The sequence below is a fragment of the Hyla sarda genome, chromosome 13, assembly GCF_029499605.1.
Source record: "Hyla sarda isolate aHylSar1 chromosome 13, aHylSar1.hap1, whole genome shotgun sequence".
Classification (NCBI taxonomy): Eukaryota; Metazoa; Chordata; class Amphibia; order Anura; family Hylidae; genus Hyla; species Hyla sarda.
In genome coordinates, this window is record NC_079201.1 from 15,908,622 (window position 1) to 15,936,531 (window position 27,910).

The following is a 27,910-nucleotide window of genomic DNA, read 5'->3' on the forward strand; positions in this document are numbered from 1 at the left end:
TTGTGGTGTTCCCTTTCCCTGTTTTATCTTCTGGATTGCATTTTCATTTATTTTAAATAAAGTTGTTTTTTTTTCATACGGAAAAGATAATAAAAACACAAAAATGAAAAAAAAAAAAACAAAGTCTAATTTATTGTCCCCCATACTGACATTAAAGTATAAAAAAAAGAGGGGAATTAAATGCCGCTGTCAATAAGGAAAAGACGTACATGCATACGGGGGGGAGGGGGGGTATCAACTAAGTAATAAAAGCCAACATGAACATTTTTTTCATTTTCAAGCCTTTTTTTTTTGTTGTTTATTACTTTATTCAGATGCCTCCCGAAAATCTTGGCATCAATAGCCCAATTGCACTATTAAAGGGGTTATCCAGGAAAAAACTTTTATATATATATATATATATATATATATATATATATATATATATATATCTCAACTAGCTCCAGAAAGTTAAACAGATTTGTAAATTACTTCTATTAAAAAATCTTAATGCTTTGAGCTGCTGAAGTTGAGTTGTTCTTTTCTGTCTAACTGCTCTCTGATGACACCTGTCTCGGGAACCGCCCAGTTTAGAAGCAAATCCCCATAGCAAACCTCTTCTACTCTGTGCAGTTCCCGAGACAAGCAGAGATGTCAGCAGAGAGCACTGTTGCCAGACAGAAAAGAGCAGCTCAACTTCAGCAGCTGGTAATTATTGGAAGGATTAAGATTTTTTAATTGAAGAAATTTACAAATCTGTTAAACTTTCTGGCACCAGTTGATATCAAAACAAAAGTTTTTTCCTGAAATACCCCTTTAATCTAGACCAGTGGTCTTCAAGCAGTGGCCCTGCAGCTATTGCAAAACAACAACTCCCAGCATGCCCGGACAGCCGTTGGCTGTCCGGGCATGCTGGGAGTTGTAGTTTTGCAACTTCTGGCAGGCCGCAGTTTGGAGACGACTGATCTAAATTCGCACACTGTCCCTATGATAACACTCAGAAGAGCACCAAACAGGAGGTGTTGTCATAGGAAGAAAGCGGAAGTGAATAATCTGACCAGTCCTGTGTGTAAGAAATGTTTTTTTCAAGTATTTTTCTTCTTTTTCACCGCTTTTTCTTTGTCTCTTTCTTTTGCTTTTTCCCCGCCGTCACTAGAGCCATCTTGGGTTTTTTCAACACTTCTGTGCTTTTGACTTCAGAAGAGTCGGAATCCTGAAGAAAAAGTAAAACAGCCGAGGTTAATAATAATAATAATAAGGCTTTGTTCACACATAGGGGGGAGATTTATCAAAACCTGTCCAGAGGAAAAGTGGCCCAGTTGCCCATAGCAACCAATCAGATCGCTGCTTTCATTTTTTAAAAGGCCTCTGCAAAATGAAAGAAGCGATCTGATTGGTTGCTATGGGCAACTCAGCAACTTTTCCTCTGGACAGGGTTTGATAAATCTTCCCCAAGGTGTCTCGGGGCGGAGTACCCCTTTAAGGAGCACAATCACAATTTCTCTGCACGATTTATCGCAAAAACACTCGAGATATTAGCCATTCGTGATTACTGAGAATACGTGTCTGCAATATCCTGCGATTATTTCCTTGCATTTGAAGACCTGACCCCCCCCCTGTTCGTGTCAAATATGGTGCTGGGGCGCGGTCAAAACTTTAAATAACTTACCTAGTCCCACCCATGTAGGTCTGCCGCAAATCCGGTTAACCTCCGATCAGCCCCGGTGTCTTCTCTGCTTCCTTCTTCAGGGATAAGCAGCTTGATGTAGGACCTTCCCGCACAGCCAATCACTGGACGGAGCAGTAACTTGTCTCAGCCAGTGATTGGCCGAGCGGGAAGGTCCTGCAACCAGCTGCTTGTTCCTAAAAGAGGAAGCAGAGACCGGGACTGCTAAGAGGAAAACAGGATCTGCAGCAGATCTACGGGGCTAGGTAAGCATCAGTTTTTTTTTTAAATGTTTCCCCCGCACCCTGGCATATATTAAGGGAGATGGACATGAAATGGGGACAAGCGGGGCTCTGTACGCCCAGGATAAGCGGGGCTCTGTACGCCCAGGACAAGCAGGGCTCTGTACGCCCAGGACAAGCGGGGCTCTGTACGCCCAGGGCAAGCGGGGCTCTGTACGCCCAGGACAAGCGGGGCTCTGTACCCCGAGGAAAAGTGGGGCTCTGTACACCGAGGAAAAGCGGGGCTCTGTACACCGAGGACAAGCGGGGCTCTGTACACTGAGGACAAACTGGGCTCTGTACACCGAGGACAAGCAGGGCTCTGTACACCGAGGACAAGCAGGGCTCTGTACACCGAGGACAAGCAGGGCTCTGTACACCGAGGACAAGCGGGGCTCTGTACACTGAGGACAAGCAGGGCTCTGTACATGAAATGGGGACAAGCGGGGCTCTGTACACTGAGGACAAGCGGGGCTCTGTACACTGAGGACAAGCGGGGCTCTGTACACTGAGGACAAGCGGGGCTCTGTACACTGAGGACAAGCGGGGCTCTGTACACTGAGGACAAGCGGGGCTCTGTACACTGAGGACAAGCGGGGCTCTGTACACTGGGGACAAGCGGGGCTCTGTACACTGAGGACAAGCGGGGCTCTGTACACTGAGGACAAGCGGGGCTCTGTACACTGAGGACAAGCGGGGCTCTGTACACTGAGGACAAGCAGGGCTCTGTACACTGAGGACAAGCAGTGCTCTGTACGCTGAGGACAAGCAGTGCTCTGTACACTGAGGACAAGCAGGGCTTTGTGCACTGAGGACAAGCAGGGCTCTGTACACTGAGGACAAGCAGGGCTCTGTACACTAAGGACAAGCAGGGCTCTGTGACACACTCCCGGCTCACATAGGATGATTGACAAGCCAGGAGCCTGCACAGAGCCCTGCTTCTCCTGCCCTCACTTCCTGTATCTGGACTCCTCACAGAGACACACAGGCAATAGCTGCAGGGACAGCAATTTTTCACCCACAAATAAACAAAATTTTTTAACCAATGAATATTACAAATATACATATAATAGTATTATCTACATTATATAAAAAGTTTTTGCTAATGACAGGTTCACTTTAAGATTTGTTTTCACTGGAATTATAAGCCCTAAACTATGAGATCATCAAGCCAGGGTTGGTCCGGCAAGTGAATATAGATGAGGCAGGGGAGCTCGGCCAGCCAGCTCCCCGCCTCCAATGTGGCCCATTAGGAATAAAGCTGTTTCCAAGCATAACTCTGCACATACAGATTTCAGCGAGTAACCCCTTAATTTCTAGCTGTTCATCCACACTATAACCGAGTATACTGGGTTTAGAGTGGGTGGGCTAGCTGTCAGATTCTCTTTAAGGTCCCCCATTCTGGTGATCAGTGGAGATTAAGATTAAGAGGGATACTTTTTTTTTTGATCACTGATCTTAGACATTACTTCTGCATTGTCCTTCTGCAGTTGACATACATGCAACTATTATAGGAAGATGTGATCAAAAGCAGAGCGCTCCTGTATAGTCGGCCCATTTAAAGGGACCATAACACGAGATTAGTTCATACAACTCACCATTTCCTTTGAACTGCTACCAGGGAATATAATAGCCAAAATGCATATGAGCTGGAAAATTGCTCCACAAAAGAGTCCATAGCGCAGTAAGGTCTCTAGGAAGCTCGGTTCTGGGATATCCGGCGGGGAGAGATCCAGGGGTTCTGGCATGGTATACAGGACAGCCACCTAACAGAAGGAAGAGCCATATGTATTATCCATAAGTTTCTTATCTTACACATAACTACAATCTTTACTATGACCGGTGCGGATTCATGAACTCTTCTGCTCTAAGGAATTATACATCTGAGTTTTGGGTTGTACTTCGCCCCTAGACAGGTTATCCCTTTTTGCATGGGATCCAGCTGCTGGGACACTACCCCACGATCCAGCCCCATGCTTCCATATTCGTGCCATCACACCACGCCCCCTCCATGTCTATAGGAGGTGGCAGTACAGCTAGAACATAGTCGTCACGCCTCCTCCCATAGACATGAATGGAGGGTGCATGACGGCTATGGTCACCAGTCATCCGGTTCACTCCGTGCACTGGATGACTGGGGTGCCGCACCGGAAATCTCAGGGGGTCCCAGCGCAATCAGACATGTTATCCCCTATCCTTTGAATAGGGCATAACATATCTAGGGGCAGAGTACCCCTTTAAGAGCCTGACAATCCCCCTGCCCACCCCAAAACGTATTTGCAGGGGGTCCGAAAAATATTGCTTGCAGCTGGAGATAAACTCAACTAGTCTCCACTGGCTTTGGTGCGATCTTCTAATAAAGTCTTTTTCTTTCAAAGACCTCTCCCTGTCTGTCTCCAGGTTGGGTATGGTAGTTGTAAAACCACACCCAAATTGAAGACAGACAGGGAGAGGTCTTTCAAAAAAAAAAAAAAAAAGAAAAAAAGGGGCTCTTATTTTTTTTTGTCCTTGACAACCCCTTTAAGTTATGTCACATGGTGGAATTTCCTAGAAGAATCCGACAAAAAATTCATCTCGGAAAACTCCGGTGCAGAAGCCACCTAATGTTATTACTGGGATTCTGCTGCACTGTGTACGCAGTGTAATTTCTGTGGCCGAAACATCTCCCGTGGAAATACCGATTCCACCAATCTGCTCAGAAATGCATTGCCGTCTATGACCAGGCACGTCCAGGTTTTCCTAGCACCTTGAAATTTTCTGGGTAGACATTTTGCTGTGTGAACATAGCCATTTCCGATCAGAATACGGCAGAAAAATTGCACACATAAATTCAATTGCAGCAGAGTCTCATTGTTTTCAATGGGCTTCTACTGCAGTGTGCACGTTGAAATATCTCCTGCAGAAATTCGGATGTCAGCCCCTGCAAAAAGAATTGACATGTCTATGGACACGGCGCATGTGGTCCAAGTGGTCCTAGTGCTGGCATGTTCTGCCGGCATCCGCTGTTTGTAATATGTCCATCCGGGCGGACATTCTGCTGTGTGAACTTAGCCTAAGGCAGATTCCCTTAGTAAATCACCGATCACACTTAGCATTTTTCTGTGTTAGCAATCTAATGACTGCTTAAAGGGGTATTCCAGGAAAATACTTTTTTTATATATATCAACTGGCTCCAGAAAGTTAAACAGATTTGTAAATTACTTCTATTAAAAAAAATCTTAATCCTTTCAGTACTTATGAGCTGCTGAAGTTGAGTTGTTCTTTTCTGTCTAAGTGCTCTCTGATGACACCTGTCTCGGGAAACGCCCAGTTTAGAAGAGGTTTGCTATGGGGATTTGCTTCTAAACTGGGCGTTTCCCTAGACAGCTGTCATCAGAGAGCACTTAGACAGAAAAGAACAACGTTAACTTCAGAAGCTCATAAGTACTGAAAGGATTAAGATTTTTTTTATAGAAGTAATTTACAAATCTGTTTAACTTTCTGGAGCCAGTTGATATTTATATAAAAAAAAAGTTTTTTTCTGGATAACCCTTTTAAATAAGTCCCCTATGAGTGTAAATTAAATACCGTATATACTCGAGTATAAGCCAAGTTTTTCAGCACGATTTTTACGCTTATACTCGAGTGAACTCTCCGCCTTCCTCCCTTCTCAGTGGTCTTCAACCTGTGGACCTCCAGATGTTGTAAAACTACAACTCCCAGCATGCCCGGACAGCCATCGGCTGTTCGGGCATGCTGGGAGTGGTAGTTTTGAAACATCTGGAGGTCCGCAGGTTGAAGACCATTGCGGCCTTCGTCATCTTCCAGACCCCCCTTTAGTTTTCTACTCACCTCCCCTCGGTGGGAAGGAAGGGTGAGCTGGTCCGGGCCATCTATGCTGCAGGGACCGTCCGGTGGGAAGGGTTAGTCGTTCCCGGCTGTCCATTTTCACTGGGAGGGGGCCCTCTTCTCCACTCCGCGCTGTCCCCGGCCTAGTGACGTTGCCTTGACGACGACGCAAAGGGACATCCGTGCGCTGCAGACGTCCCTGCGCGTCGTCAAGGCAACATCACTAGGCCGGGGCTGGCCCGGAGCGGAGTAGAGAGCCCCCTCCCGGGGAGCTGTCCGGGCATGCTGGGAGTTGTAGTTTTGCAACATCTGGAGGTCTGCAGGTTGAAGACCACTGATGAAGGGATTGACAGGCGGTGATGATGAAGGGGGGGGGGGGAGATGATGACCGGCGGTGATGATGACGGGGTGAAAATGACAGGATGATGATCACGGGGGGATGATGTATTTCCCACCCTAGGCTTATAGTCGAGTCAATAACTTTTCCTGGGTTTTTGGGGTGAAATTAGGGACCTCGGCTTATATTCGGGTCGGCTTATACTCGAGTATATACAGGTGGTAAAAAAAAAAAACAAAAAAAAAAAAACTTTTTTTAAAATATACCCTTCCCTAATAAAAATTTAAATTTAAATTTCCAAATAAAAAAAATAAATAAAAAAATTATAATACAGAAAAAAAAAACAGATCAATTTGGTTTAACAAATAGATTTGTCCGAACTTTTGAAATAAAACACTATGAGTACTGTACAGTGAACGGCGTAAATGTGAAAAAATATTAGAAGTCCAATATGTCAGATTTTTGGTCCCTTCACATCCCAGAAAAAATATATATATAAAGTGACCAAAAAGTTAAATATCTGCAAAAAATGGTTCCAATAAAAACTACAGATCACCAAAAAATGAGCCCTCATACAGACCCGTAGATGGAAAAATAAAAAGTTATAGGGGTGCAAATAGGGTGTGCAAATTTTGTTTAAAAAAAAAAAAGTATGACTTTTTTTTTTCTTTTTTTAAAAACTAGTACAATAATACAAAGGCTAGGTAATTATGGGTATTGCTGTAATAGTATGACCGCGCACTGTATAAAAAAAAAAAAGGAAACCCCACCCCCTTCAAAAAAAGTTCCAAAACTAAGAGGGGTTCCTATAATTTATTGTTTTTTGGGGGGAATTGGAATTTGTTGCCTCGTACATTTTATGAGACAATTATAGTACAATTATGAAACAAAATGTTAGCATCCTGGCTCTTAGAAGGCGAGGAGTAAAAAAAATTAAAAATGGGCTAAAGGGGTTATCCAGGAAAAAACTTTTTTTTATATATATATCAACTGGCTCCAGAAAGTTAAACAGATTTTTAAATTACTTCTATTAAATTGTTTAATACTTTCAGTACTTATGAGCTGCTGAAGTTGAGTTGTTCTTTTCTGTCTAAGTGCTCTCTGATGACACGTGTCTCGGGAACTGTCCAGAATAGAAGCGAATCCCCAGAGCAAACCTCTTCTACTCTGTGCAGTTCCCGAGACAAGCAGAGATGTCAGCAGAGAGCACTGTTGCCAGACAGAAAAGAACAACTCAACTTCAGCAGCTGATAAATTATTGGAAGGATTAAGATTTTTTAATAGCGATACATACATTTTTTTAATAGAAATACAAATCTGTTTAACTCTCTGGAGCCAGTTGATATAAGAAAAAAAAAAACGTTTTTCCCTGGAATACCCCTTTAAGTCCTTATGGCAATGTTTTCCAAACAGTGCGCCTTCGGCTGTTGCAAAACTACAACTCCCAACATGACCGGTTAAATTAAGCATGAAATCAGCGCCACTCTGCTTGGACAGAGCGTAAAATTCCGTAGTGTAAACAGGCCTTAAAAATAAAAGGTAGACCAATAGGGACTGACGGAGCTTTGGCGCTGTATCGGTGGGCAATTTAACAAGCCCATTATTATGGGTTTTTTTTAAACTTTTTTTTATTATTTTTTTAACATTTTTCTGTCCAACAACACCCCATTAAAGAGACATTGGCGCAAACCGCCATGTCTGACGCTGCATCTCTTGCAGCTGGCGATTTGCGCCAATGTCTCTTTAATGGGGTGTTGTCGGACATTGTTGGTTGCCAAGGAAACCGTACAATGCCCATGGCTGCTCGCTCAGCTAGTGTTGTCAAATATACAATTGTCAATAGGAAACACTGTTATAATTGTTTGTACAGCCGTATGGTATATGTTGGTGCTATAATAAATACACATAATTACTAAGGATACAGCAGCAGTGCCGTGTGAGTGATTTACAGGAGACAAGCTCCACGCAAACAGTATGTCCGCATAAGCTTTTACCATGCAAATACAGCTCTACAGACTATATAATACCGTATTGTTATAAGACTTACAGACAATACACAACTGCAGCCCCCAGCCGATCACCAGGAAGGGATTGTACCGCTGTCCGGATATGACGAGTTTCTATGGACTGGAATTGTGAACGGGAGCAGCCATTTTGTCAGCGCCCACATCCTATAGGATAAACCGGAGAACGGTCTCCGGCAAAATGGCGGCCGCGCGTCACAGGATGCCTACGAAAAGTTTTACCTCTGGTGACCAAAGTTTTACCCCAGAGATTTAGGGGTGTAAAGTGAGATCTATTGTTTCCATTTCAGCCCCATCATGAGGAGGAATGGTTGTAGTTATAGCAGGAACCTGCTGGGAGTTGTAGTCCCACTGAATGTTTTGAAAACATGAGTGAAATGTAAAAAAATCTATAACAACAACATGTCGCGAAATAGTAATAATAATCATGAGAACAAAGATTAGTATATAGATAAAAGTTGGAAATGCAGCATTTTGCGCCAAATTTATCGAAATGGCTAATCTGAATGATAACTAAGATGAAAGTGACATGCGTCGTTGTTTTAGTAGTCGCTGAGCTGCCTGATGTTGCAAAACTACAACTCCCAGCATGCCCAGACAGCCAAAGGCTGTCTGGGCATGCTGGGAGTTGTAGTTTTGCAACAGCTGGAGGTCCACATGGTGTTTCCCAACCAGTGTGCCTCAAACTTTTAACCTCTTAAGGACGTAGGGCGTACAAAGCTATGGCGTTGCAGGGATCAGTGCAAAAGATCAGTGTGTGCAGTGTTATAGGTCCCTATGGGATAACAATGATCAGTGTGTGCAGTGTTATAGGTCCCTATGGGATAACAATGATCAGTGTGTGCAGTGTTCTAGGTCCCTATGGGATAACAATGATCAGTGTGTGCAGTGTTATAGGTCCCTATGGGATAACAATGATCAGTGTGTGCAGTGTTATAGGTCCCTATGGGATAACAATGATCAGTGTGTGCAGTGTTATAGGTCCCTATGGGATAACAATGATCAGTGTGTGCAGTGTTATAGGTCCCTATGGGATAACAATGATCAGTGTGTGCAGTGTTATAGGTCCCTATGGGATAACAATGATCAGTGTGTGCAGTGTTATAGGTCCCTATGGGATAACAATGATCAGTGTGTGCAGTGTTATAGGTCCCTATGGGATAACAATGATCAGTGTGTGCAGTGTTATAGGTCCCTATGGGAGCTATAATACTGCAAAAAAATGTGGAAAAAAAAAGTTAATAAAGGTCATTTAACCCCTTCCCTAATAAAAGTCTGAATCACCCCCCATTTCCCATAAAAAAAAACAAAAAAACTGTGTAAATAAAAATAAACATATGTGGTATCGCTGCGTGCGGAAATGTCTGAATTATAAAAATATATTGTTAATTAAACCGCACGGTCAATGGCGTATGCGCAAAAAAATTCCAAAGTCCAAAATAGCGTATTTTTGGTCACTTTTTATAAAATTAAAAAAAATGAATAAAAAGCGATCAAAAAAGTTAGATCAATACAAAAATGGTACCGATAAAAACTTCAGATGACGCCGCAAAAAATTAGTCCTCATACCGCTCCAAACGCGGAAAAATAAAAAAGTTATAGGGGTCAGAAGAGGACATTTTTAAACGTATACATTTTCCTGCATGTAGTTATGATTTTTTCCAGAAGTGCGACAAAATCAAACCTATATAAGTAGGGGATCATTTTAACCGTATGGACCTACAGAATAAAGAGAAGGTGACATTTTTACCCAAAAATGTACTACGTATAAACGGAAGCCCCCAAAAGTTACAAAATGGCATTTTTTCTTCAATTTTGTCGCACAATGAATTTTTTTTCCGTTTCGCCGTGGATTTTTTGGTAAAATGACTGATGTCACTGCAAAGTAGAATTGGTGAAGCAAGAAATAAGCCATAATATGGAATTTTATGTGAAAAAATGGAAAGCGTTATGATTTTTTGAAGGTGATGAGGAAAAAATGAAAATGCAAGAACGGAAAAACCCTGCGTCCTTAAAAAAATAAAATAAAAAATACTTACCTAGCCCCGATTTCTGCTGGTCTCCCGCACTCCCATTCATCTCCATCCGGTCCTCTGATCTTCTCTCTTCTTGCTGCTTCCAAGACGAGCGCTCGAAGCAGGACCCGCTCAGCCAATCATTGGCCAAGATGGGACACTACAGTGGCCATTGATTGGCTGAGCAGGCAGGCCCTGCCCCCAAGCTTTTGTCTTGCAAGAAGAAGAGAGAAGATCCAGGGACTGGGACTAGGCAAGTATGTTTTTTTTCTTTCTTTTTTTCGCTCCAGAAACATATTATTTTTTAAAAGAAGCAAACTGGTATAGCTGCATTGGTTCATCGTCCATGTTGCGCTCGGTGTCCTCACAACAAGTTCCGAAAAATCAATCAATCCACCGACACCTTATAATGAAGACGCCACTTTACACCCCACCAGGCTCTATAGATTAGACAAGTCATGGTGACTGAATAGAGTGTAAGGCAACATGAGCGTTTATAATAAGTGATTTTTAACAAGATCAACTTCTCTTCTTCCATCCAGATTCCCTACGGCAAGGTCTCTTAAAGGGGTACTCCACCCCTAGACATCCTATCCAAAGGATAGGGGATAAGATGTGTGATCACGGGGGTCTCGGCTGCCATCTTTGGCTACGGCACCCCGACATCGCTCTGTGCCGGATGACTGGCGATGTGGGGCGGAGGCTCGTGATGTCACGGCCACGCCCCCTCAATGCAAGTCTATGGGAGGGGGCGTGACGGCAGTGACGCCCCCTCCCATAGACTTGCATTGAGGGGGCGTGGCCGTGATGTCACGAGTCTCTGGTGCTGCAGGGAGATCGCGGGGGGCCCCCAGCGGCAAGACCCCCGCGATCAGACATCTTATCCCCTATCCTTTGAGTAGGGGATAAGATGTCTAGGGGCGGAGTACCCCCTTTAAAGGGGTACTCCGGTGGAAAAAATTTTTTTTCTAAATCAACTGGTGCCAGAAAGTTACACAGATTTGTAAAAAATTACTCCTATTAAAAAAATCTTTACCCTTCCAGTACTTTTTAGCGGCTGTATGCTTCAGAGGAAATTCTTTTCTTTTTGAATTTCTTTTCTGTCTGACCACAGTGCTCTCTCTGCTGACACCTCTGTCCATGTCAGGAACTGTCCAGAGCAGCATAGGTTTGCTATAGGAATTTTCTCCTGCTCTAGACAGTTCCTGATACGGGCATCAAGTGTCAGCAGAGAGCACTGTGGACAAGACAGAAAAGAAATTCAAAAAGAAAAGAATTTCCTATGTAGCATACAGCTGCTAAAAAGTACTGGAAGGATAAATATTTTTTAATTGAAGTAATTTACAAATCTGTTTAACTTTCTGGCATCAGTTGATAAAAAAAAAAAAAAAAAAAAAATATATATATATATATATATATATGTTTCCCACCGGAGTACCCCTTTAAGTGCACCCTTGTAGAAGACTATTTTTACAATGCAGTTCAGGGTGGTCGTCTCCAAGAGGTTTTGCTGTATAATAAAATGTCTTTGTTCTTTATGTTCAACAGAATAAGCCTAAAGTCTATAGACACCTTTAAAATGCATTTTTTAAATTAATTCTTTGTACAGATTATGTTGCAAAAATAACTTTTGTTAAAAACGTTGCTTTATTTTGCTTTTGCTGTGTGAGCTCTATTTTCTCTCTATAATTGTACGCAGCCTATATGATTCTCCCCTGCAGACTGCCTTGTATCTGCTCTCCTCTCTCTCATCAGCCGGTCTGAATTGTCCTTTAGGATTTCTCTCCCCCACCTACTAATTGATTTGGTCTATAACCCCCTACTAGAGATGAGCGAACTTACAGTAAATTCGATTCGTCACGAACTTCTCGGCTCGGCAGTTGATGACTTATCCTGCGTAAATTAGTTCAGCCTTCAGGTGCTCCGGTGGGCTGGAAAAGGTGGATACAGTCCTAGGAAAGAGTCTCCTAGGACTGTATCCACCTTTTCCAGCCCACCGGAGCACCTGAAAGCTGAACTAATTTATGCAGGAAAAGTCATCAACTGCCGAGCCGAGAAGTTCGTGACGAATCGAATTTACTGTAAGTTCGCTCATCTCTACCCCCTACCCTTTTCTGGCTGCTATCTCTAACACAGAGAGCAGAAAGTCCATCTCGTCAATTTCTCTTTCTCGGAGCAGCAGCTGCAGGGTAGGATACTGTTAAAGAAGTACTCCGGTGTAAAAAAAATAAATTCAGACCAACTGGTGCCACAAAATTAAACAGATTTGTAAATTACAAGTTTACAAACTATATACTATATTTTTTGAGTGCCAGAAAGTTATACAGATTTATAATTTACTTCTATTAAAAAAACCTTAATCCTTCCAGTACTTATCAGCTGCTGTATGCTCCACAGGAAGTTGTTTATCTTTCTGTAGTCCTTTTCAGTCTGACCACAGTGCTCTCAGCTGACACCTCTGTCCATGTCAGGAACTGTCCAGAGCAGGATAGGTTTGCTATGGGGATTTGCTTCTACTGTAGACAGTTCCTGACATGGACAGGGGTGTCAGCAGAGAGCACTGTGGTCAGACAGAAAAGAACTACACAACTTCCTGTGGAGCATACAGCAGCTGATAAGTACTGGAAGGATTAAGATTTTTATATAGAAGTCATTTACAAATCTGTTAAACTTCCTGGCACCAGTGGATTTGAAAAAATGTGCTTTCCACCGGAGTAACCCTTTAATGAAGACTATTTAAAAAGTTGCTTTATATTGGATTTAGGAAACAAATTAACATAAAAAAAAAAATCAATAAAAAAAAAAAAATGCACCTAGAGCTTAACTTTCATCTTCCACCATGTTGGTTTTCTGCTCACGTGTACAGCTGACCAAGCACTGTTGAGAATAGTTCTTGGGAAGGTGGATCAGTCCTGGCATAGTAATAAGATGACTGCTGACACATCATTGACAAGTCCTATTGATCAAGAATGTCTAAGAAACTCTTGGAAATCAAAGTTGCACTTTTCTGTTATCATGTTGGTCATGTTTTGTACAAGTCCCAAGGGGTATACAGACACTTCAGACAAACTTCTAGCATTTATAGACAAGTGCAGTCAGTACAGTGATCCCTCAACTTACAATGGCCTCAACATACAATAGTTTCAACATACAATTGTCTTTGCTCCAGATCTGTCCAGATCTGAGAAACTGACTGGTGTCTGGTAGCGCCCCCTACAGTACAGGGAGGTATTACATGTTCTGTACTCTTTACCTGTATTACTGAAGTACATGCACTGACTGGTGTCTGGTAGCGCCCCCTACAGTACAGGGAGGTATTACATGTTCTGTACTCTTTACCTGTATTACTGAAGTGTATGCACTGACTGGTATCTGGTAGCTCCCCCTACAGTACAGGGAGGTATTACATGTTCTGTACTCTTTACCTGTATTACTGAAGTACATGCACTGACTGGTGTCTGGTAGCGCCTCCTACAGTACAGGGAGGTATTACATGTTCTGTACTCTTTACCTGTATTACTGAGTGTATGCACTGAATGGTGTCTGGTAGCGCCCCCTAGAGTACAGGGAGGTATTATATGTTCTGTACTCTTTACCTGTATTACTGAAGTGTACGCACTGACTGGTATCTGGTAGCTCCCCCTACAGTACAGGGAGGTATTACATGTTCTGTACTACTTTTTACCTGTATTACTGAAGTGCATGCACTGACTGGTGTCTGGTAGCGCCCCCTACAGTACAGGGAGGTATTACATGTTCTGTAATCTTTACCTGTATTACTGAAGTACATGCACTGACTGGTGTCTGGTAGCGCCCCCTACAGTACAGGGAGGTATTACATGTTCTGTACTCTTTACCTGTATTACTGAAGTGTATGCACTGACTGGTGTCTGGTAGCGCCTCCTACAGTACAGGGAGGTATTACATGTTCTTAACTCTTTACCTGTATTACTGAAGTGTATGCACTGACTGGTATCTGGTAGCACCCCCTACAGTACAGGGAGGTATTACATGTTCTGTACTACTCTACCTGTATTACTGAAGTGTATGCACTGGCTGGTGTCTGGTAGCGCCCCCTACAGTACAGGGAGGTATTACATGTTCTGTACACTTTACCTGTATTACTGAAGTGTATGCACTGACTGGTGTCTGGTAGCGCCCCCTACAGTACAGGGAGGTATTACATGTTCTGTACTCTTTACCTGTATTACTGAAGTGTATGCACTGACTGGTGTCTGGTAGCGCCCCATACAGTACAGGGAGGTATTACATGTTCTGTACTCTTTACCTGTACCAGGGTTAGCTGCTCCTTTGGACACCAGGTGAGGGCGGCTCCATTACTTTTTTAGGACACTGTGTACTGTACAGGACCCTGAAGAAGCTCCTGTCCTCTACATAGACAGTGATTACAGCTCCCAGCAGATCTTTATTACTTTTAAATGTAAGGATTTGCTTTATCTATATTAGTTCTCTACTTATTTTTCTTTTAAGTAAAGTCTTAAGTCTTTTAACCTGTGCAGGGTTACCTGCTCCTTTTGGACACCAGGATAGGATGACTCCATGTTACTTTTTTAGGACACTATGTACTGTACAGGACCCTGAAGAAGCTCCTGTCCTCTACATAGACCAGTGTTTCCTAACGAGGGTGCCTCCAGCTGTTGCAAAACTACAACTCCCAGCATGCCCGGACAGCCGTTGGCTGTCCGGGCATGCTGGGAGTTGTAGTTTTGCAACAGCTGGAGGCTCCCTAGGTTACAAAACACTGACATAGACAGTGATTACAGCTCCCAGCAGATCTTTATTACTTTTATATGGAAGGATTTGCTTTATCTCTATTAGTTATCTACTTATTTTTCTTTAATCCTCACTTTTTCCTATTTTTGGATGACATTTTGGTGGCTTCAGAACCAATTACCAGGTTTCTATAGAGTTATGGTCTCAACATACAATGGTCTCAACATACAATGGTCGTCCTGGAACCAATTAATATTGTTACTTGAGGGACCACTGTAAACTTATTTAATTCACAATTCAGACGTTGTCTTCATTTCATGATATTTTTGTTTCTTTATTCTTGGTTCAATACAAAAGTTTTTTTCTGGCATAACAACCCCTTTTCTGCGGTGTTCCTGACCCGGCCTGGACGTGACTTTTCTGGGAACCTCCCCTTACTCATGTGTGCAATAGTGTTGTTTTCAGATGTACAGGTGCTTACTTTAAGGTGCCCATACACTTTCGACTGTCTAAGACATTGTTTAAATATACTTTCCAGGGACACTTCGGCTTTGACAATGAAGGATGTAGCTTATTGTGAGTGTGGTTTGTTTTTGGTGTGTGACTTATCACAGGGTGTTTTTTTACCTGTAGGTAGTTTGTCCCCTGTATGTAGGACCCCCCTGTAGGTAGTTTGTCCCCTGTATGTAGGACCCCCCTGTAGGTAGTTTGTCCCCTGTATGTAGGACCCCCTGTAGGTAATTTGTCCCCTGTATGTAGGACCCCCCTGTAGGTAGTTTGTCCCCTGTATGTAGGACCCCCTGTAGGTAATTTGTCCCCTGTATGTAGGACCCCCCTGAAGGTAGTTTGTCCCCTGTATGTAGGACCCCCCTGTAGGTAGTTTTTCCCCTGTATGTAGGTAGTTTGTCTCCGGTATGTCGGACCCCCTGAATGTAGGTAGTTTGTCTCCTGTATGTAGGACCCCCTGTAGGTAGTTTTTCCCCTGTATGTAGGTAGTTTGTCTCCGGTATGTCGGACCCCCTGAATGTAGGTAGTTTGTCTCCTGTATGTAGGACCCCCTGTAGGTAGTTTGTCCCCTGTATGTAGGACCCCCCTGTAGGTAGTTTTCCCCCTGTATGTAGGTAGTTTGTCTCCTGTATGTAGGACCCCCCTGTAGGTAGTTTGACCCCTGTATGTAGGACCCCCCTGTAGGTAGCTTGTCCCCTGTATGTAGGACCCCCCTGTAGGTAGTTTGTCCCCTGTATGTAGGACCCCCCTGTAGGTAGTTTGTCCCCTGTAGGTAGTTTTCCCCCTGTATGTAGGTAGTTTGTCCCCTGTATTTCGGACCCCTGTAGGTAGTTTGTCCCCTGTATGTAGGTAGTTTGTCCCCTGTATGTAGGACCCCCTGTAGGTAGTTTGTCCCCTGTATGTAGGTAGTTTGTCCCCTGTATGTAGGACCCCCTGTTGGTAGTTTGTCCCCTGTATGTAGGTAGTTTGTCCCCTGTATGTAGGACCCCCTGTAGGTAGTTTGTCCCCTGTATGTAGGTAGTTTGTCCCCTGTATGTAGGTAGTTTGTCCCCTGTATGTAGGTAGTTTGTCCCCTGTATGTAGGTAGTTTGTCCCCTGTATGTAGGTAGTTTGTCCCTTGTATGTAGGTAGTTTGTCCCCTGTATGTAGGTAGTTTGTCCCCTGTATGTAGGTAGTTTGTCCCCTGTATGTATGTAGTTTGTCTCCTGTATGTAGGTAGTTTGTCCCCTGTATGTAGGTAGTTTGTCCCCTGTATGTAGGTAGTTAGTCCCCTGTATGTATGTAGTTTGTCTCCTGTATGTAGGTAGTTTGTCCCTTGTATGTAGGTAGTTTGTCCCCTGTATGTAGGTAGTTTGTCCCCTGTATGTAGGTAGTTTGTCCCCTGTATGTATGTAGTTTGTCTCCTGTATGTAGGTAGTTTGTCCCCTGTATGTAGGTAGTTTGTCCCCTGTAGGTAGGTAGTTTGTCTCCTGTATGTAGGACTCCCTATAGGTAGTTTGCCCCCTGTATGTAGGACTGACGGCAATTATATATTACACAACCCTGTTTTCTGTAAAAATATCTCTCCACTGCCCCCATTTTTCCTTGCCTGCATTCTGGCTGGATGGCTTCCCCGTCTGTAACATGGCGTCCTACTGAGGAGCATCAGACGATACATGTCACTCCGCTTCCTCCATAGCATTAAAGGGGTACTCTGTTTGAAACATCTTATCCCCTAGCCAAAGGACAGGACTCCCGCAGTCTCTGGGCCGGCAACAGCAGCATCCGGAGCATGGAAGCTTGCAGCTTTCGCGTTTGTGATGTCACACCACGACCCCTCCATTCATGTCTATGGGAGGGGGCATGATGGCTGGTACATAGTCACGCCATCACGTCCCCTCCCACCCCATCACGCCTCCTCCCATAGACGTGAATGGAGGGGGTGTGGCGGTCCGCATCACCAGTCATCAGGCACGGAGCGGAGTTTGCTCCGTGCACCAAATGACAGGGGTGCCGTGCCGGGACCCTCGCAATCTAACATCTTGTCCCCTATCCTTTGGATAGGGGACGTTTCCAGTGGAGTATCCCTTTAAACTGCACTAAATCAAGAAGCACAGGTGCACTAGAGGAGGCAGAGTAACGTGTATCGTCACATGCTTCTCCATAGGACGCCATGTCACGGATGGGGTGCCGTACATGAATAAGTGCCGTCCCGCAACTATCCTGTTTTTTCTGGGACGTTTAAATTGCCCAGGACAGGGTGCCAAATTCCAGGACTGTCCTGGCAAAAACGAGACAGTTTGCAACTATGTGTTCTGGAAGGAATAAGCGATAAGCTGCGGCTGACCTCCTCCTTTCACCATAAAGGAAACATGAACGTTCGGTCGTGCCATATGTTCTGGTGTATGGGGAGGACAGGAGAGACGACCACCTTTATAGGTGCCCACTTTATAGGTGCTTTTTGGCAATAACAATGGAGCCCGTCCAGTTGGGAAATTTTTAGTTTTCGTAGTTTTCCAAATCTACCAGCTATGAAAATGTTTTTCCTACATTTTGGATATTGAATTGAATTTGGATATTGATGTTGAATTAACGCGTTTACACTGTATCTTCCCATAGTACCTACCTACTCTATAGCACTATAAGCTAAAGTGCACCACGTTTCCGTACATGGTGTTCATAGCAATGCTAAGTATCTCTCTCCACCACTGCGCTGTGGATAAATGTAAGTGCTCAGACCGTACAGATATTGTACTTAGACCCTTTTACAACGACAATGCTTTATACTTATTGTAAAATAAAAGCAAACAGGAGTATTATACCTCGGTCGTCAGATGATATAATGATGATGAGATCCTGTTGGTGGGTATTGATCACAATGAGCTGTTTCATCACCTTTTACTGTCACTTCTCATGTGACCGAGATAATTACCCTATAGACGTCAGCCCCCCTCTGTTTGATCTCCCTCTTCCATGCCCCCCATTCTCCTCCTACCATGGGAGTCCAGGTATATAAGAATGTGGTTCTAACTTAGTCTCGAGCACATTTGCTGCCTCCTATTCCTGCAGTGAATAACTAAGCAGCCTAAGTACCCAGAGAAGACGAAGAAGAGAGGAAATCATCGCCGCTGACAATGTGAGTAACTACAACACTTCAGTGTCTGTCACTTCTATGTGATCCTTACTCTTGCATTCTCCATTCTTTCGTTGATCGTATCAGAATTCTGGCATACACACAACCCATGGCAAAGATCACTTACCTATAGTCTCGTATCTGATGCTGTAGCTTTTATGATAAACCTAAATCAACAATCCATAACCCTAGTCATATATTACCTGTATGGGACGAATGGGAAATATCTAAAAACAGCTATTTTGGTGTGTGAATGGTTTGCACTGTAATGGAACATCCTAAGGAACGTTCTACATGTCATTGCCAATGAACTATTCTGTTAGATTATGTGCAAATCTGCATTACTTCTATGACTATAGAGAAGTGTCACAACGCACCGTCCACTCTGTAAACCTTATGGTCCTGTAAATCACAAAAACATCTTTATTCTTCTGCCCATCATTAAAGCATGGTCTATGTCTACCATCATTACATACAGAATATGAGCTATATAAGTAAAGGACCAACTTCTTATATGTCACCGAGAGATGTCAGAAAATATGAAGGGTGGAGATTAGAGATGAGCGAACTTGCAGTAAATTCGATTCGTCACAAACTTCTCAGCTCGGCAGTTGATGACTTTTCCTGCGTAAATTAGTTCAGCTTTCCGGTGCTCCGGTGGGCTGGAAAAGGTGGATACAGTCCTAGGAAAGAGTCTCCTAGGACTGTATACACCTTTTCCAGCCCATCGGAGCACCTGAAAGCTGAACTAATTTATGCAGGAAAAGTCATCAACTGCCGAGCCGAGAAGTTTGTGACGAATCGAATTTACTTTAAGTTCGTTCATCTCTAGTGGAGATACCTGCTCAACAATGTTAGAACGAAGGGAACTATATGCCCCTTCGGCTTTGATATTGGAGATTTTCATATTTCCGAAATGTTGTCAACTAACATTCCATAGTTATGTTGTCATTTACATTATCATATCTAGGTGGTTCCACAAGACATCTTGAGGATGTACCTGTTGAGCCACACAAGAAGCATTAAATCTACTTTCCATCTTATCTCCATCCTATCTCTATTCTCCATCCTACTGTCCTTTAGCTTTGATATTCAAAATTTTCATATTTCCAGAATTCTGTCAACTAACATTCCATAGAGTTGTCATTGAGCTTTAACATTACCATATCTAGGTACTTACAGAAGATATCCTGACCATACATGTACATACATGTTCAGCCACACTTTAAGGAGCATTACATATATTGTCCATCCTTCCTCTGTTGTCTGCCAATAAACATTCCATAGAGTTGTCATTGAGCTTTAACATTATCATATTTAGGTCGCTCCAGAAGACATTTTGACCATAGATGTACCTGTTGAGCAACACATTAGGGAGCATTATATCAATGGTCCTTTCTATCTCTATCATTCATCCTATATCTGTTGTCCATGACAATAATGTCAACTAACATTCCACAGAGTAGTAATTGAGCTTTAACATTATCTTACCTAGGTAGCTCCAGAAGACATCCTGACTATAAATGTACCCATTGTATATTGTCAAACCTATTTCCCTTCAGTTTTGAGTTGGGAGATTTTTATATACATTTCTGTCAGATAACATTCAATAGAGTTGTACATGAGCTTTAACATTATCTTCCATAGGTAGCCACAGAAGACATCCTGATCATAGATCAAACCTACTGAGCCAAACTTTGAGATTGTCCATCCTATCTCTATCATCCACCCTACCTCTTATTGTCCATCCTACCTCTTATTGTCCATCCCGTCTTATTGTCCATCCCGTCTCTTATTGTCCATCTTATCTCTATCTCTATTGTCCATCCTATCTCTTATTGTCCATCTTATCTCTATCTCTATTGTCCATCCTACCTCTTATTGTCCATCCCGTCTCTTATTGTCCATCCCGTCTCTTATTGTCCATCTTATCTCTATCTCTTATTGTCCATCCTATCTCTATCTCTTATTGTCCATCCTATCTCTATCTCTTACTGTCCATCTTATCTCTATCTTTTATTGTCCATCCTACCTCTTATTGTCCATCCTATCTCTATTGTCCATCCTATCTCTATCTCTTATTGTCCATCCTATCTCTATCTCTATTGTCCATCCTATCTCTATCTCTTACTGTCCATCTTATCTCTATCTTTTATTGTCCATCCTACCTCTTATTGTCCATCCTATCTCTATCTCTATTGTCCATCCTATCTCTATCTCTTATTGTCCATCCTATCTCTATCTCTATTGTCCATCCTATCTCTATCTCTTATTGTCCATCCTATCTCTATCTCTATTGTCCATCCTATCTCTATCTCTTATTGTCCATCCTATCTCTATCTCTTATTGTCCATCTTATCTCTATCTTTTATTGTCCATCCTACCTCTTATTGTCCATCCTATCTCTATTGTCCATTCTTTCTCTATTGTCCATCCTATCTCTATCTCTTATTGTCCATCCTATCTCTTATTGTCCATCCTATCTCTATTGTCCATTCTTTCTCTATTGTCCATCCTATCTCTATCTCTTATTGTCCATCCTATCTCTATCTCTTATTGTCCATCTTATCTCTATCTTTTATTGTCCATCCTACCTCTTATTGTCCATCCTATCTCTATTGTCCATTCTTTCTCTATTGTCCATCCTATCTCTATCTCTTATTGTCCATCCTATCTCTTATTGTCCATCCTATCTCTATCTCTTATTGTCCATCCTATCTCTATTGTCCATCCTATCTCTATCTCTTATTGTCCATCCTATCTCTATCTCTTATTGTCCATCCTATCTCTATCTCTTATTGTCCATCCTATCTCTATCTCTTATTGTCCATCCTATCTCTATTGTCCATCCTATCTCTATCTCTTTTTGTCCATCCTATCTCTATTGTCCATCCTATGTCTATCTCTTATTGTCCATCCTATCTCTATCTCTTATTGTCCATCCTATCTCTATCTCTTACTGTCCATCCTATCTCTATCTCTTATTGTCCATCCTATCTCTATCTCTTATTGTCCATCCTATCTCTATCTCTTATTGTCCATCCTATCTCTATCTCTATTGTCCATCCTATCTCTATCTCTTATTGTCCATTCTATCGCTATTGTCCATCCTATGTCTATCTCTTATTGTCCATCCTATCTCTATTTCTTATTGTCCATCCTATCTCTATCTCTTATTGTCCATCCTATCTTATTGTCCATCCTATCTCTTATTGTCCATCCTATCTCTATCTCTTATTGTCCATCCTATCTCTATCTCTATCTCTTATTGTCCATCCTATCTCTATCTCTATTGTCCATCCTATCTCTTATTGTCCATCCTATCTCTTATTGTCCATCCTATCTCTATCTCTTATTGTCCATCCTATCTCTATCTCTATTGTCCATTCTATCTCTAATGTCCATCCTACCTCTATCGTCCATCCTATCTCTATTGTCCATCCTATCTCTATTGTCCATTCTATCTCTATCTCTTATTGTCCATTCTATCTCTATTGTCCATTCTATTTCTATCTCTATTGTCCATCCTATCTCTATCTCTTACTGTCCATCCTATCTCTATCTCTATTGTCCATCCTATCTCTATCTCTTATTGTCCATCCTATCTCTATTGTCCATTCTATCTCTATTGTCCATCCTACCTCTATCGTCCATCCTATCTCTATTGTCCATCCTATCTCTATTGTCCATTCTATCTCTATTGTCCATTCTATCTCTATTGTCCATTCTATCTCTATCTCTTATTGTCCATTCTATCTCAATTGTCCATTCTATCTCTATCTCTATTGTCCATCCTATCTCTATCTCTTACTGTCCATCCTATCTCTATCTCTTATTGTCCATCCTATCTCTATCTCTTATTGTCCATCCTATTGCCCTTCAGCTTGAATATTGGAAATTTTCATATTTCCAAAATTCTGTCAACCAACATCCCTTAGAGTTGTCATTAAACTTTAACATTATCACACTTAGGTCCGGAAGACATCATGACCATAGATGTACCTGTTGAGCCACACATCAAGGTGTTCCTCCGGAGTAATAAATCCCCTAGTGCCAGAAAGGAAGAGGAAGTTGTGTAGTTCAAACTAACAAATCAAAATCTCAAATAGCTAAAAATATCTTTCTTTATTACAAATAGCTTGTTACAGAATACAGTATATATAAATCCCCATAAAAACAGTAATTCACATCAAAACACAAAGTGCGATATTTATAGGGACAATCCCCAATAGTACATCCTAACCCGACGCGTTTCCTTTAAAGCAACCACAACCATCTTTTTACCCCTGATGAACCGTAGGTTACTGTAAATTACCCAGTTACGGGGAAACGCGTCGGGTTAGGATGTACTATTGGGGATTGTCCCTATAAATATCGCACTTTGTGTATTGATGTGAATTACTGTTTTTATGGGGATTTATATATATACTGTATTCTGTAACAAGCTATTTGTAATAAAGAAAGATATTTTTAGCTATTTGAGATTTTGATTTGTTAGTTTGAGCTAGCTATTATTTATCTATATATCAGTGATTTGAAGTTGTGTAGTTCTTTCCAATCTGACCACAGGAGAGGTTTGCTATGGGGATGTGCTTTTGCTTAGTGCAGTTCCTGACACAGACAGAGGTGTCAGCAGAGAGCACTGCGGTCAGACTGGAAAGAACTACAAAACTTCCTCTGGAGCATGCAGCAGCTGATAAGTACTGGAAGGGTTAAGATTTTTATATAGAAGTAATTTACAAATCTGTATACATTTCTGGCACCAGTTGATTTAAAAATTTTTTTACTCAAGAGTGCCCCCTTTAACTCTCTAATGTTCATCCCATCTCTCCATTCTATAGTTGTGTAGGCATTTGTTCGCTGTTATCACCCACTGACCATGACGCTTTTCAGTGGGATTACTCGTAGGAAAACCCAGAAAATACTTTGTTTCTCAAATTTCAAGATCTTAGATCTCCCACTTCTCTTTACAATAAAATGTCTTTCAAATGTTTAAATACATATTTGTAAGGTTTATTGACCCATCGCCTTCCTAGATGGGAACGCCTGATGCAACAAGATGGATTTTTGGTATCCAATGTCCCATCCATTGCCTCATGGTTTAAAACAGGGTTCAGTGGCGGAGCTATGGACCATCCGGTATATTTCCCATCTTGGATGTTTTTTTTTTACATCTGGTTCCTGCACCCCAATGGGAATTTAAAGGAAATCTGTCATCAGTATAACCCACACTAACCTGTCATAAAGGCCTATAGTGTGGGTTATACTGACCAAAACGATACTTACCGTGTCCTGAACCATCCAGCCATTTCGCTGTTATTTCAGTTTTTTTGTCATATGTAAATGAGGTCCTTGGGGCATGGGCTAAGGCCGGAGCTCTGGGCACCCATACGTCATCTTCGGCCAGGCGCTCCGCCCAGCTTATCCAAATGTCTAATTCCCCTCCCTCCTTGCGCTGTTGGTTTACTCTACGGCGCATGTGTCGCTTACAGGGTGAAGTGGCGCATGCGCCGTAGAGTAAACCTGCCGCACGAGCAGAGAGGGGGATTAGGCATTCGGATGAGCCAGGCGGAATGCCCGCCCGGCTGAAGATGGCCTAGGGGTGTGCTCAGCTGTAGCTCCGCCTATGCCCCAAGGACCTCATTTACATATAAAGAAAAACCGAAATAACGGCGGAACGGCTGGATGGTTCGGGACGCGGTAAGTATTGTTTTGATCAGTATCTGTATGACAGGTTAGTGCGGGTGATACTGATGACAGATTTCCTTTAAATAGGTTGAGGCAGTGTTCCCCAACTAGGGTGCCTCCGGCTGTTGCAAAACTACAACTCCCAGTATGCCCGGACAGCCGTAGGCTGTCCGGGCATACTGGGAGTTGTAGTTTTGCAACAGCCGGAGGCACCCAGGCTGGGAAACACTGGGTTGAAGTGAACCTACAAATTTCTGACCTGACACAGTGCGCGCGCTTACTTCATTCTAGCATTCGGAGGAGGGGGTCTCTACGATGTTTGGCAATTTAGGGGTTAACAGCAATGGGTATAAGGGCAGTGGTATGTGTAAGACAGTGATTCTTTTGGCTATAGCATCTCGCTCTATATCATTCTCTCCAAGAACGTGTAGCTTTTTGATATATATATATATATATATATATATTGCTCGCGGAACGTTAGTCACTACCGATAGGTTTTGCAATTATTTCGTAATTATTCCAACAATCTCCCACACATCTGCTTTTGTTTTCTTCAGGGTGATGCACAGATTCCTGTATCTCGTCTTGCTGCAATTTGGGTTGTACGTTCACTGCTATTTGATGCATCCAAACTACAGGTAGGTAATTACCTATCATCGAGTACCGATATTACCGACGCCGTGTCTGACAATGTGAAATTCGGAAGGCTGGAGCGGATGCTTCCATGCCTGTTTAACTCCTGATTTTGCATAAGGCGGTGTTACCCAACCGGGGTGCCTCCAGCTGTTGCAGAACTACAACTCCAAGCATACCCAAACTGATCCGATATATATATATGCATCATTATAGGCATAGACAATGAATGTAGGGGATATGTTGACCCAGCGTTCCGTGGGGTCCTGTTTTGGAGACAGCAGAGGGTCTCAGCGGTCAGACACTTATCCCTATCAGGGTGCCTCCAGCTGTTGCAGAACTACAACTCAAAGCATACCCAAACTGATCCGATATATATATATGCATCATTATAGGCATAGACAATGAATGTAGGGGATATGTTGACCCAGCGTTCCGTGGGGTCCTGTTTTGGAGACAGCAGAGGGTCTCAGCGGTCAGACACTTATCCCTATCCCTGACAGGGTGCCTCCAGCTGTTGCAGAACTATAACTCCCAGCATGCTCAAACTGATCCTATAGTCGTTCTATAGTCATGCAAGTCGTAGTCTGCTGAACTTTTCTATCCAGAGTAGAAAGTTGCACAACTACCTTTGCAACAGCTGGAGGCACCCAGGTTGGAAAACCACTGGTCAATGGCTTGTGTGTAGTATTGCAGTTCAGCTTAAATGTTAGAAATGGAGCTGAGCTACAATACCACCCAAAACAGGGTGTGGCGCTGTTGTTCGAAGAAGGCAGCCATGTTTTTGTAGTCCTGGGCAACCACTGTATCGGATGGAAGACATCCAAGAAATTTTGGGTCTGACTATTTGTGGCACCCTCATCGCTACCCCTCCATAACAACGATGCTGGTCGACGCTCTGCAGGGAACTACAACACAGTTCTATTCATTTCTTTATGTTAGGAATTAGTGGGATCATAGATGCCCCGGCACAACACAAGAATGCCGCAACTGAATGGGTCTAAGCCCGCAATACCAGACACAGCCTGTAAACAAAAGTGGCGCCTTTTCTGGCCAATTTTTTTTTTTCTTGCAGCCACTATAAAATCGACATTCACAGGGTATAAAGCGCAACTCCGACATTGGTCCATATTTAAATTTCCCCACAACTACATAGCCCTGCTACGGCGATCAGGATACAGATTGGATGGAAGTCCCATAGACTTACAAATCCGTATCCTGATCGATTTAGCAGTGTCAGGCTACGAAGTTTTCAGAAGATTTAAAGGGGTACTCCGGTGAAAACCTTTTTTCTTTTAAATCAACTGGTGGCAGAAAGTTAAACATATTTGTAAATTACTTCTAATAAAAAATCTTAATCCTTCCAGTACTTATTAGCTGCTGAATGCTACAGAGGAAATTCCTTCCTTTTTGGAACACTGATGACATCACGAGCACAGTGCTCTCTGCTGACATCTCTGTCCATTTTAGCAACCGTGCATAGCAGATGTATGCTAAGGGCAGCATGGTGGCTCAGTGGTTAGCACTGCTGCCTTGCAGTGCTGGGGACTTGGGTTCAAATCCCACTAAGGACAACAATAAATAAAGCGTTATTATTATTATTATAATAACGTCAGCAGAGAGAACTGTGCTCGTGATGTCATCAGTGTTCCAAAAAGAAAAGAATTTCCTCTGTAGTATTCAGCAGCTAATAAATACAGGAAGGATTAAGATTTTTTTAATAGAAGTAATTTACAAATATGTTTAACTTTCTGCCACCAGTTGATTTAAAAGAAAAAAGGTTTTCACCGGAGTACCCCTTTAAACAGGTATCCTGTTAAGGACCAACATCGGAGTTGCGCTTTAACCATGAGAAGAAATAAGTACTTTCTTTTGTTTCATTTCCCTATATATATACAGAAGATACGCTGAATGGCTGAATTGACCAGTTGCCCATAGCAACCAATCAGATCGCTTCTTTCATTTTGCAGAGGCCTTTTTTTTAAAATGAAAGAAGCAATCTGATTGGTTGCTAGGGGCAACTGGTCAACTTCTCCTCTTCACAGATTTTGATAAATCTCCCCCAATAGATTTCTCTAGGTCAGTGTTTACCAACCAGGGTGCCTCCAGATGTTGCAAAACTACAACTCCCAGCATGCCTGGACAGCCTTTGGCTGTCCAGGCATGCTGGGAGTTGTAGTTTTGCAACATCTGGAGGCACCCTGGTTGGAAAACACTGCTCTAGGTGTTGAAATCGTTCCACATTGGCCCATGTCCTGACAAACCCTGAATAGCTCCTTCTACCTTGTCCCAGAGATGTTTATAGGATTTAGATCTGGGGACACAAGAAAAACACAATTTTGGATGATTCCTACTCTACTGTTCGTGCGACTTTTTGAAATTGCTCTCCAAAAGGCAATTTTCTTAAAGGGGTACTCTGGTGGAAACTGATGCCATAAAGTTAAACAGATTTGTAAATGACTTCTATAAAAAAAAATCTTTATGCTTCCAGTACTTTTTAGTAGCTGTATGCTAGAGAGGAAATTCTTTTCTTTTTGAATTTCTTATTTGTCTTGTCCACAGGGCTCTCTGCTGACACCTCTGTCCGTGTCAGGAACTGTCCAGAGCAGCATAGGTTTGCAATGGGGATTTTCTCCTGCTCCGGACAGTTCCTGATAAGGGCATCAGGTGTCAGCAGAGAGCACTGTGGACAAGACAAAAAAAGAAATTCAAAAGGAAAATAATTTCCTCTGTAGCATACAGCTGCTAAAAAGTACTGGAAGGGTAAAGATTTTTTAATAGAAGTCATTTACAAATCTGCTTAACTTTCTGGCATCAGTTGATTTAAATTAAAAAAATAAAATAAAAATGTTTTCCACCGGAGTACCCCTTTAAGCCATGTCTGTTGTGATGTAGATTTGTGACTTTTTGGCCTGCTTGGCGACTTTTTGGGGGACAACCTTTGAAAGTTACAGGTTGGCATTCTCTGACCACTGCAAACGGTTTAGAACATCTGCCCTGCGCAAAATTGCACGGCGGAGAGCAAAAAGTCGCACAGATTTTGCGCAGGTGCCCAGAAAAGCAGTGTACAAGCCTTGATAAATTTCCCCTTATGGTCGTGTTAGGG

At 42.6% G+C, this 27,910-nt stretch overlaps 2 protein-coding genes across 5 annotated transcripts in view; one reads left to right on the top strand and one right to left on the bottom strand.

Annotated features, from left to right (window-relative positions):
- Positions 1-462: 462 nt before the first annotated feature.
- MANBAL (mannosidase beta like) lies at positions 463-8,272 on the bottom strand. The gene is made up of 3 exons (XM_056550726.1): positions 8,139-8,272; positions 3,525-3,692; positions 463-1,192 (listed from the first exon to the last, which is right to left on the bottom strand). Exons 2-3 carry the CDS (start codon positions 3,672-3,674, stop codon positions 1,085-1,087), a joined length of 258 nt encoding a protein of 85 aa, XP_056406701.1. The 5' UTR covers positions 3,675-3,692; positions 8,139-8,272; the 3' UTR covers positions 463-1,084.
- Positions 8,273-8,290: 18 nt separating this feature from the next.
- Positions 8,291-27,910, top strand: part of GHRH (growth hormone releasing hormone) — a 37,179-nt gene continuing 17,559 nt past the window's right edge. The window contains exons 1-2 of one of the 4 annotated variants that reach the window (XM_056550725.1): positions 8,291-8,342; positions 24,729-24,809. In XM_056550725.1, the coding sequence (XP_056406700.1) occupies positions 24,733-24,809 (77 nt within the window). In that variant the 5' untranslated portion in view covers positions 8,291-8,342; positions 24,729-24,732. Of the gene's footprint in view, positions 8,381-8,468; positions 8,495-18,392; positions 18,487-24,728; positions 24,810-27,910 lie in introns of those variants that run through there. The other 3 variants (XM_056550724.1, XM_056550722.1, XM_056550723.1) reach the window with 3 other exon arrangements.